Raw genomic sequence first — 12428 nt, forward strand, 5'->3', positions numbered from 1 at the left:
ATCTCATTAAATTCATCTCGTTAGATTTGCCCATTTACTTCACGGATTTATAACATGTTTTTTTAAAAAATATTAAATTAAAATAAAAATCATAAAATTAGAAAAAAAAATTGGGGGTAAGTCTTTAAATGATACTCTTATAATAAATATAGTAATATACTTAACTGGTATATTTAACCTACTTGTAACTCCATCAAATCTGATATGTAATCAATATCATAAATATAATTTAATGTGATATTCAAAATGGTTTATTAAAGATATTTAATTAGATCTTTCCTTAAAAATAAAGATTTATTTCAAAGTGATTTTAGAAAGTAGAAAACACTATAATTAAATCCTAGAAATAAAATAAAAAGCTTATGTTTCCACAAATCTTAGTTTGCGATGTGTAATCAATATTTTAAATATAATTTAATGTGATATTCAAAATGGTTTAATAAAGAGACTTAATTAGATCTTTCTTTAAACCTAAAGATTTAGTGCAAAGTGATTTTGGTAAGACTTTTAAACTAGAAAGTAGCAAACCCTATTACTTAACCGACGCTTTGTGTTTTCTTTCACTGTCTCTCTCACTCTCCACCGCTTACACACACAACAGCACTTTCTTGTTTCTCCAAACATCGAAACCCTGCTATTGCGTTGTCATCATGGTGAAATCTTCTTCACCTCCTTCGTTTCATAAATTCAGAAACAGCAACAAGGATAAACAACAACGGTCTTCTGAATATGATGAGAAACGACAGCATGTCTACAAATGTGAGTTCTGTCCCAAAGCATTCAGCACAGGCCAAGCACTCGGCGGTCACAAGACTTGTCATCGATCCAACAAACAACAGATACATGATGATAAGGCTCACAAAACTATCAAGATCACTTTCTCTTTATCTTGTTCTCCAAGTTATCCTAATAATCACGACGCCAAACTGAAAAGACATTCCTGGACTAGGGTTTTCAAAGGTACCGTTCATCATCCACCTGCTGCATTGAAACCTCTTCAACAAGAAGAGTTACCAGCTGTTGACTTGGTAAGTTTGCTGCCACCAAGATCGTATAATACCAAGAAAAGAAGCAGGAGATATCTTATTCATGATGGAGTTTCTAATAATACTGCTCCAATACCGTCGTTGGATATGTCTCGTGAATCAGTTGCGAATCTTGATTTGAATCGTTCTGTGTATAAGAGGATAAAAATTTCAAGCAATGGGAATGAAACTGAGATGATGCAGAAACCATTTGTACCGCTAACAAGTGATGGTATTGATGAAACAGTGTGGAAGGAGGAGAAGAACCTGAGCGAAGGTGAAACAGCGGAGTCAAGAGTTGTTGGAAACTTTGATTTGAACGAGCTCCAGACGCATCATGTTGAAACAGGCGTGTCAAGACTTGTTCGAGACTTTGATTTGAACGAGCTCCCGACTAATGATATTGAAAAAGAATGAGTGGTATATTGTGCCATTGTTTGTTACTTTATGATGTTTATGTTGAAAGAGAATGAATTATATTCTACTGTCATGTAATGTAAGTTTTAGATTTGATATGATTATAAATTTTCACATGTTGATTGTGTTGTTTTTATGTTATTGAATGAATGTAGATGATTTGATCTTATAATAACTAGTTTTGTTTGGAAGTTTCAGTTTAAAATATGCTCCTGTTGCTACTTCTGTATTCAATTTTATTCCATCTTTGTGCTAAGATTATTCTTTCCATTGCTTATTGTTTTGTAACTTAAAATATTCAACTCATGACAAAGCCAAAACAAAATTAACATTCTGTCAAATAATTGGGTGTGTCATGTTGTCATATAAAGCTTTTGCTGAAAAAGTATCATCAAAATTTGTAGCTGTGAAAGATCTGAGTTAGCACTGCTTTTCATTTATAATTATTTTCCATAACTTGATAGGTATTTTTTATTATTATGAATTTGGTTTAGTTACTTAAACATCTATTGGGATATTTAAGTGTTTATAACTATATTTATCAGTCACGTACACGTAATTAATTAAGGCCTTCAATACAAGAAAATTGATTTTTTTTTGTGATAATCATTGTTTATAATTAAAATTCAAATAAAAGTCTGCAAAAATTTTAGTGACGTCCCCCTTTAGCATCAATTATAAATTATAAAGGGATTTGGTGTGACATTTAATGTCACTATAACTTCTAGTTAGAGACAAAATTTTAAGTGCAGTGTCATAATATGTTATCATAATTTATAAGTTGTAAAAATTATATTTTCGATTTTGTAGGTATCACTAAAACTTATATAAATATGATTTTTTAATTTTAAATTTTATTTTATAAATATAATTTTATTTCAAAAATACAATAAATTTTAATTTTGATTTTTTAATATTATTAATATTAAAATAAAATTATTCATTAAAAATATTTTACAATGACAAAACTAGATAATTAAAATTAAATATTTATATAAATTTTTATTAATTTTAAATATTATATATATTTATTTTATATTATACAACTCCACAATCGATTAATCAAAAGCTTGTTTGAGTTTGACCAAATGACAAGTATGAAAGGTCAATTACACATTATAAGAAGATTTTTTTTAAATATTCAATTTTTTATAAAAATTTTCAAAAATATCCATATTTTCAAAAAATTACAAATATGGGCATTTTTTGCCCTAAAATGGCCATGGGCGCCACCCTAGATGGCGCCTACCCTTAAATTTAGGGCAAGTCGCCACTAGGAGTGGCGCCTACTCCTAATTCCATTTTTTTTTATAAATTTTTTTTAATATGTTTTTAATTTTTTTTTTAATTTTTTTAATTTTTTTTTAAAATTTATTAGTTTATATTTATTATAATTTATATTAATACATATATATAAATTAATATAATTTTTTAAACTTATTTTAAATTTATTAATTTATATTTATTATAATTTATATTAATTTATATTATTTATATATATGTATTAATATAAATTAATATAAATTATAATAAATATAAATTAATAAATTTAAAATAAGTTATAACAAATTTTAAATTTTTTTAAAAATAATTAAAAACATATTAAAAAAAATAAAAAAAAATAGAATTAGGAGTAGGCACCACTCCTAGTGGCGACTTGCCCTAAATTTAAGGGTAGGCGCTATCTAGGGTGGCGCCATGGCCATTTTAGGAAAAAAAATGCCCATATTTATAATTTTTTTAAAAATATGGGTATTTTTGGACTTTTTTTGTTAAAATTGAATATTTAAAAAAAATCTTCACATTATACAATCAAACATAACTTTGTTCATACTTATAATAGGAATGATAGTAATTTTCATAAATAGAAAACTATTTTAACTAAATGAATGCAAATTAAGAAACATTGGACTCATTTGGCTGATGTTATTAAATTAGTATATACTAAAAAAAAGCTTAAATACAATTTTGGTAATTCTAATTTGATGTTTTTTAACTTTTAATCCCCACATTTTAAAAACAAATTTTACATCATTAGTTTTGTAGACGTAACAATGATGATTGAAATAAAAATGTTATTTCTAATAACATAATATTGATGACTAGACTTATTTATTAATTAATTTTTTTATTGAATAAATTATTAAGTTTTTTATAATTAGAATTAATTAATTAAATTTCTTAAAAATGAAATTCTAAAGCCCTGGCCAATTAAGCTTTAACATGACCCACATGATGGCAATGAGTTAGGCATAAAATAGCTATATAAAGATTTGTCACATTATATCAGAAAATGATGTGAGACTTATAAAGCTTGTCATTCTCTCAACCCTGCAACTCCTCTTTTCTACCATGCTCACTTCATTCTACAACTGTGTTTCTGAACCAAAAATGCAGAAATTCTAGAGGTTTTAGGTTGGATCTTTATTTTGAACAATAATGTTTTGATGCATTATATGAAACAAGTTATCTACATATGATAAAGCTATACTCTTATCTTGTTCTATTATTTTACACACATTAGAATGGTAGGAATCTGATTGAAGTGCATGAAGCATTTCATAATGATATAAGGATGCATTGATATCATTGTTTTGAACTTGTGGTTCAAACTTTACTACCTCTCCTGCTACATCAGCACCTAAATCAAAGTTCCACAAAAACAAAGCATAAGTATATACACATTAATTAACCACTTATTATTTTTATATAAACTACAAAGCAGTTTTCATAAGTTAAAACAATTGATAGACATGTCATAAGCTATTTCTTACGTATCATACAAACACTTAGAAAAAGTGCTTATGCGGATCAATAAGCTAAACTGTTTTTGTAAACTAATCAAAACATAGAAGCAAGTAAAAAATAAGTTTAATTTCAAAATTGATTTTGAAAAAAGTATACAGCTGGCATTAGTAACAGTAGTTTACTCTATTTACTTTCGCTATTCACATTGGATATATTCTCAACAATATAAACCAAAATTAAAAATATAAACGTTGTTAGAAATGTATAATAAAAGCATTCATAAGAGAAGATATCACGTTCTTCTTATAAAATCTAAAAGCAAAACACTTATCTCTTATTATTAAAGCAAAACTTGTTCCAACTAGTCCATCATATATTACTTCCATCATTTTTAGTTCTCCACGAATAATTGCGGGTTAATCTATTCATATTATCACATTGGTTTTTTGAAAATTTGAAAACACTCATAACATAGTTAGGAATAGTATTGACAACGACTTTAATTAAGATAGTCATTTCTGCATAAAATAAATTATTTTCCTTCTATCCATTATTAAGTTTACCTCTAATTCTCTCCAAAACGTATGCAAAGTCCCTTCTTTTGGATTTTCCAAATTAGATAGGAAGACCTAAGTAGTCGCCAACGTTAGAAACACATTTGATAGGCTTCCGATGCTTGATTTTATATTTAGTTTCTTCAATAACTTTACTACTGAAAATCCTATCAGAATTGTCATAATTATTAAGTTGACTACATGAATTTTGGTACTTCTTGTTGTGACAATCGTCGCACCAGAAACGAATGAAACTATAAAAAAGATTGAGTTTCTTGAACAAACACATGAACCCATTTGCAGTTTTACGAAAGAGGGAGAAGAGGGGAAAAGAAGAACAAGAATTGGTTAAAATTGTTTTTATATTCACTTTTCTAATCAGGGCAAAAAGTTACAGGTGAATAACAACAACCAACGCTTAATCTTCATTTCAAAAACTTGAAAGAACAACCTATTTATAGACTACAAGCTAACTTAAACATTAAGCTAACTGAAATAACAAGTTAACTTATACAACTGCATGCTAGAACATGCTTCGACTATAACACACACATCTTTGACTTCTGCATGCTTGAACAGACATTGACTACATCATGCACAACTCTGTCGAAACATGAATTTCTCCCTGTCGACACTAGAGTTTGATCAAAAATACCAAAAATCTTCAACTTGAAAATAACTCTACGACATTAAAGGAGCAAACTAGCTTTCATGATGCAGCTTTATCAATTGCATGTAGTGGAAGAACTTGCTACTTTGTACTGAATTAGTGATCATATTTGAAGCATTGTGACCTGTAGAAAATTCATCACTTTGACTTCTCCACTTTTGATTTTCTCCCTAGCGAAGTGCAACCTAACATCAATGTGCTTTGTTCTCTCACGATAGGCTGAATTCTTCGACAGATGTATGAGACTTTGACTATCACATTTAGCAGTGATAACTCGACATTGAAGTTTCAGTTTCTTAACAAACCTTTCAAGCGACAATACTTCTTTCACGGCTTGAGTGAGGTCAATATATTCAGCTTGAGTGGTTGATAGGGTAACAACCTTCTGAAGAGAAGGTTTCCAACTGACTATTGTATCAAAAATAGTGAAAACATATCCAAAAAGATATTTTCCGGTATCCATACATCCTGCATAGTCAGAGTAGACAAATCCTTCGACTTCGGTTTCACCAACTCTAATGGCTCCACCATAAACCAAGAACCTACTCAGGAATCCTTTTATGTATCTCATAATGCACTTCAAATATTTCTAGTGTGTCTTCATAGGATTAACATATACCGGCTTGCAAGGTTTATGAGTGAAACTTTCGTCAGATGTGTTTTGAATGATCTCAAAACTAGCATACTTTAACGTTAATGTATATTGAACGGTATTGAACAAGCAATGGCCCAACTAATGATGTTGCTGATGAAATCATTCACCATGAATGATATGCTTCTCTTTATGTGGAAAGAGAATGAGTGGTATATTGTGCTTGTTACTTTATGATGTTTATGTTGAAAGAGAATGAATTATATTCTATTGTCATGTAATTTGATGCATGACAAGATATATGTAAGTTTTAGATTTGATATGATTATAAATTTTCACCTGTTGATTGTGTTGTTTTTATGTTATTGAATGAATGTAGATGATTTGATCTTATAATAACTAGTTTTGTTTGGAAGTTTCAGTTTAAAATATGTTCCTGTTGCTACTTCTGTATTCAATTTTATTCCATCTTTGTACTAAGATTATTCTTTCAATTGCTTATTGTTTTGTAAGTTAAAATATTCAACTCACGAAAAAGCCAAAACAAAGTTAGCATTCTGTCAAATAATTGATTGTGTCATGTTGTCATATAAAGCTTCTGCTGAAAAAGTATCATCAAAATTTCCAGTTGTGAAAGATGTGTGTTACCGGTGCTTTTCATTTATAATTACTTTCCATAAGTTGATAGCTATTTTTTATTATTATGAATTTGGTTCAATAACTTAAACATCTATTGGGATATTAACTGTTTATAACTATATTTATCAGTCACATGTTGTAGTTAATTAAGACCTTCAATACCAAAAAATTGATTTTTTTTTGTGATAATCATTGTTTATAATTAAAAGTCAAATAAAAGTCTGCAAAAATTTTGGTGACGTCCCCCTTTAGCATCAATTATAAAGGGGTTTGGTGTGACACTAGACTAGATTGAATGTTACTATATCTTCTAATTAAAGACAAAATTTTAATCACAGTGTCATTATATGCTATCATAATTTTATAAGTTGTAAAAATTATATTTTCGATTTTGTAGGTGTCACTAAAACTTATATAAATATGAATTTTTAATTCTAAATTTTATTTTATAAATATAAATTTATTTCAAAAATACAATAAATTATAATTGCAGGTTAATCTATTCATATTATCACATTGATTTTTTTGAAAATCTAAAAATACTCATAGCATAGTTAGGAATAGTATTGACAACGACTTTAATTAAGATAGTCATTTCTGCTTAAAATAAGTTATTTTCCTTCCCTCCATTAAATTTACTTCTAATTCTCTCCAAAAACGTATGCAAAATCCCTTCTTTTGGATTTTCCAAATTAGACCGGAAGACCCAAGTAGTTGTCAATGTTTGAAACACACTTGATAGGCTTCCACTCATTGATTTTATATTTAGTTTCTTTAATAAATTTACTACTAAAAACCTATTAGACTTGTCATAATTATTAAGTTGACTTCAAGAATTTTGGTACTTCTTAATGTGACAATCGCCGCATCAGAAACGAATAAAACTATGAAAAAGATTGAGTTTCTTGAACAAACAAATGAACCTCTTTGCAGTTTTATGAAAAATTTAGAAGAAAAAAAGAAGAAGAAGAAAAATTGGTTATGTTCCATGTACACCCTGAATCCATATTCCACGTCTTCCTAGAATTGCTGCTTGAAACCAAAAGAACATCAGATGATTCAAAATCTTCTTACACAATAGTTACGTTTCCATTATCCTTTCCTCCATGTTTATTCATGCGTTCACACTAAAAAAAAAAAGTCATTTGCAACATGATTTTCACGCCACAAAGGTGAAAATCACGTAACAAAGCTACATTAGCATCTTAGTTATTCATATGGCAGAAGCAGTTGAAACAACTCTTTTTCCACATGAATTTCACGTCACAACATTGCGTCATGATTTTCACGTCACAAACTTTTGCCACATGATTTTCACGTCACAGAATTCTGCTGCAAATCAGGTTGACAAGTTTGCCACGTGAATTTCATGACACAAATATCAGTTTTGCGTCCTGTTTTCTACGCCACTAAATTTAAAATTTATTATTAATTAGCATCATGTTATCCATGTACAGATTAATTTTTTATTAAAAAATTAATAAATAATTAAAATACAAAATTAATAATAATTTTTTTTATAAATTTATTTACAATTAAAAATACTAATTTCAATTAATAATTGAAAATACAAATATTTTCAAATAATAATTCAAAATATAAATTTCAATTAAAAACGGTTAAATTCAAAATAATTATAAATATTTTACAAAAATTATTATTTTAAAGTAAAATAACAATAAAAAAAATCAATCAACAACAGCATCGTCATCATCATCCATAACTTCGTCCACGTCATCATCATCATCATCCCATTGAATTATTTGTTTGATTCCCTCGTTGTGAGAACAATTGTCGCATTATTTTCTCCATCTTAATTTGTCTCTTCTTCACTTCCTCTATTTGGGCATTTATCGCCGCCTCACGTTCTGTCGCCTCGCGTCTCGCCTAAGTTAGCGCCAATTGTCGCCCTACTTTCATCATTTGGGGTGTCAATTGTTGTGGATGTGACTTTCCTTCCCCATCAGCAACTCTTTCAAATAATGTTCTATTCCTTAGTCTGTAGTTTCTAGCCAAAGATCCAACACCAAATAAACACCGTTAGGCCTTCTCCCGCCAATTACTAAATTCTAAAAATAAAGATCCACACGATCATCAATCAGGTTTGAACACATTGGATTATACTGAGGATTTTGAACTAAAAATTCTGCGAGCAATGTGTCATAGTCCTTCTACACATACCAGAAAAAAATTGTTAGGGAACTCAATATATGATCAATTTACTAGACATACGTCAAAATGTAAATTATGCTGAAAAATACTCGTTTCTTCATAATTTATTCCCGATTTCTTGGCTTTGCATTGTTTCTTCATACTTCTTCATATGTAACTCATCTTTAACTTGGAATTTCATCGTATTCATCGCAAATACTCTTAAAAATAATGTAATGACAAACTTTCATCATCGATCTAAACATGTTATGTGTCGACCTAAGGACATTGTGTGTCGACACATAGAAGACAGTTGTAGCACCTCAAATTTGCACCTCCCATTTTGTATATACATTTTCATTTTAGGTCATAAGCATTGCATTGTTCATATCATTAGTCTATCAAGTCATCATTCAAGACTGGTTAAGAGATTCAGCTGTGCAAGCAAGCAAGTGCACTTTCTATGGAATCGAAGCCCTAGGGTTGGTTCAATGAGTTCATGTGATATAGGAATCATTTTGAAGTGGTTTGGCCAAGCATTGGATGTTCAAGGCTCATCAGTCAATGATCAATTCATCTGAAACCCTAGAAAGTCAACAGAAGTCAACTGTCAGTTCAACCATGGATTTGAAGGTGGGAGATGGTTAGAGAGGCCTCATTCATGTCCACACAAGTCTCATTTGACCTTTCAAACATCAACAATGAAGGATTTGAGGTCTGATCAAAACTTTCCAAAAATAGTAAGTGACCTGTAATTTGAAATTGCCAAAAATGGAAAGGTTTTCAACTCAAGATTACATCATCAAGAAAGCTTCAAATGAAATTTTGTCCAACATGAAAGTTGAACATCTTTCTCTCCCATTTCCAAAAAGTCCAAGATCATGAATTTCTCATGTATGGTTGAAGAGATATGGATCAATCATGGCCAAGTGAACATGGAACTTCAAACATGCATAACTTTCAAACCAAATGTCCAAATGAGATGGCTCTTTTTGCAACATTCTTGTTTCAACCTCTACTTACCAAAACATGCATTACATGCCATGCATTCTCATTACATGATAATTTGCATTTTCACTTAATTTTTTGAGGGAATTTTCAAATTTAAAAATGATGCATTGCTTACACATTCTACCAATTCCATTGGCTCCAAAATAATATTTCAAGTGAATTCAAGCCATTTTTCGTGCACTGTTCATCACAACTTTCATGCATAAGGTGAAGTATCCAATTTGCACTTACACTCTCATTTTCCTAATACACTTAACCAAAGGCTTAAGCATGATTAGCAGCATGATTAGGAGGGAGTATAAAGGACTAAGCATAACTGTTTCTGCATAACCACAATCACAATTCAGATCTAGATCCAAGTTTCACAAATTTTTCTCTCAAAAATTTCTCTCAATTTCTTCACATAGCATCCATTTCTCTTGATCCATTCATCATCTGGAAGAGTTATGGAGTAGGTTTGCAGCAAGAATCGAAGGAAACAATGCACTATTGCTCATACTTGGAGCTTTGAAACATCAATGGTGGATTCAGATTTGGATGAGATCAAGCACGTTTAAGCCTCAAGTCTTCATCCATTCATCCATACAAGTGATTTGGAGGATCTGTTTGAGCATTGCAAGGCCTGGATCTGCTGAATTCCAAAGTTGCTTCTCCAAGAGGTTGATGTTAACTCATTTGAGTTTGAGCTTGATGTCATCTGAAACCCTAGAAAGTCAACAGAAGTCAACTGTCAGTTCAACCATGGATTTGAAGGTGGGAGATGGTTAGAGAGGCCTCATTCATGTCCACACAAGTCTCATTTGACCTTTCAAACATCAACAATGAAGGATTTGAGGTCTGATCAAAACTTTCCAAAAATAGTAAGTGACCTGTAATTTGAAATTGCCAAAAATGGAAAGGTTTTCAACTCAAGATTACATCATCAAGAAAGCTTCAAATGAAATTTTGTCCAACATAAAAGTTGAACATCTTTCTCTCCCATTTCCAAAAAGTCCAAGATCATGAATTTCTCATGTATGGTTGAAGAGATATGGATCAATCATGGCCAAGTGAACATGGAACTTCAAACATGCATAACTTTCAAACCAAATGTCCAAATGAGATGGCTCTTTTTGCAACATTCTTGTTTCAACCTCTACTTACCAAAACATGCATTACATGCCATGCATTCTCATTACATGATAATTTGCATTTTCACTTAATTTTTTGAGGGAATTTTCAAATTTAAAAATGATGCATTGTTTACACATTCTACCAATTCCATTGGCTCCAAAATAATATTTCAAGTGAATTCAAGCCATTTTTCGTGCACTGTTCATCACAACTTTCATGCATAAGGTGAAGTATCCAATTTGCACTTACACTCTCATTTTCCTAATACACTTAACCAAAGGCTTAAGCATGATTAGCAGCATGATTAGGAGGGAGTATAAAGGACTAAGCATAACTATTTCTGCATAACCACAATCACAATTCAGATCTAGATCCAAGTTTCACAAATTTTTCTCTCAAAAATTTCTCTCAATTTCTTCACATAGCATCCATTTCTCTTGATCCATTCATCATCTGGAAGAGTTATGGAGTAGGTTTGCAGCAAGAATCGAAGGAAACAGTGCACTATTGCTCATACTTGGAGCTTTGAAACATCAATGGTGGATTCAGATTTGGATGAGATCAAGCACGTTTAAGCCTCAAGTCTTCATCCATTCATCCATACAAGTGATTTGGAGGATCTGTTTGAGCATTGCAAGGCCTGGATCTGCTGAATTCCAAAGTTGCTTCTCCAAGAGGTTGATGTTAACTCATTTGAGTTTGAGCTTGTGCCTTGCACATTGTTGCATTGCTTGTTTGACTGTGTACTGTTGACTGTTGGTTGTCTGTTTGACTTTTTGACTTGTAAACTGATTGAGTTAGATTTTTTTCAGGTACATAAGTTGCTTAAGTTCTTTTGAACTTGCTTTTGCTTTTGCTTGGCTGCTGAACCATTTGAGGTATAACTCTCTGACTTCATGTAGTCTGGAAGACCTGTCCTGTTACTTGGGCAGACACCTGTCTGAAGCCCTCCTTAAGAGGCAATGCTTGTGTTTGTTTACTTTTGTGCCAAGCAAGAAAAGACCTCTGAGAGGCAATTGGCAGATAAAAGAGATGTGCGATCCATCTCCTGCTATTCAGTGTGTCATCCCCTTTGCTCACACCTTGTGTTGATGCATTGTGGATATTAACCCAAGATCTTTGTTGAGTCAGTCACATGTGGATAGAAGAGTTCCTACTTTCTGAACTCCCACACTTTCATTTGTCTGAAGCTCTCCCAGGCCAGGGATAAGAGCTGTGAGGTCTTACCCTCACTTCCCATTTCATCTGCTTCATCCTAACTCTCAATGTTAGGGTTAAGAGCTAACATCACCCGATTCCAGTTGGTTTGTGTTTCACAGCCTAACCTTGTGTGAGCCCACTTTGTTTGTATATAGTGTGTGCTAATTGTGTGTATGATTGCTTTGCCTGTGCTGTTTAAGATAGCTTGCTCCCTGTGCAAGTTAGATAGAAACCTTAACATAGGGATCGTATGCATGACAACTTCTAGGCTCGAGTCGTAGTCTCCCTAGTGGTTTGTGTCTCCCTTT

General features: G+C 31.1%; 1 protein-coding gene across 1 annotated transcript; it reads left to right on the forward strand.

The window, feature by feature from the left end:
- Positions 1-650: 650 nt before the first annotated feature.
- On the forward strand, positions 651-1442 carry LOC127104264 (uncharacterized). The gene has a single exon (XM_051041454.1). The coding sequence runs from the start codon at positions 651-653 to the stop codon at positions 1440-1442; it is 792 nt and encodes a 263-aa protein (XP_050897411.1).
- Positions 1443-12428: the final 10986 nt, after the last annotated feature.

Source organism: Lathyrus oleraceus, chromosome 7 (genome assembly GCF_024323335.1).
Source record: "Lathyrus oleraceus cultivar Zhongwan6 chromosome 7, CAAS_Psat_ZW6_1.0, whole genome shotgun sequence".
Taxonomy (NCBI): Eukaryota; Viridiplantae; Streptophyta; class Magnoliopsida; order Fabales; family Fabaceae; genus Lathyrus; species Lathyrus oleraceus.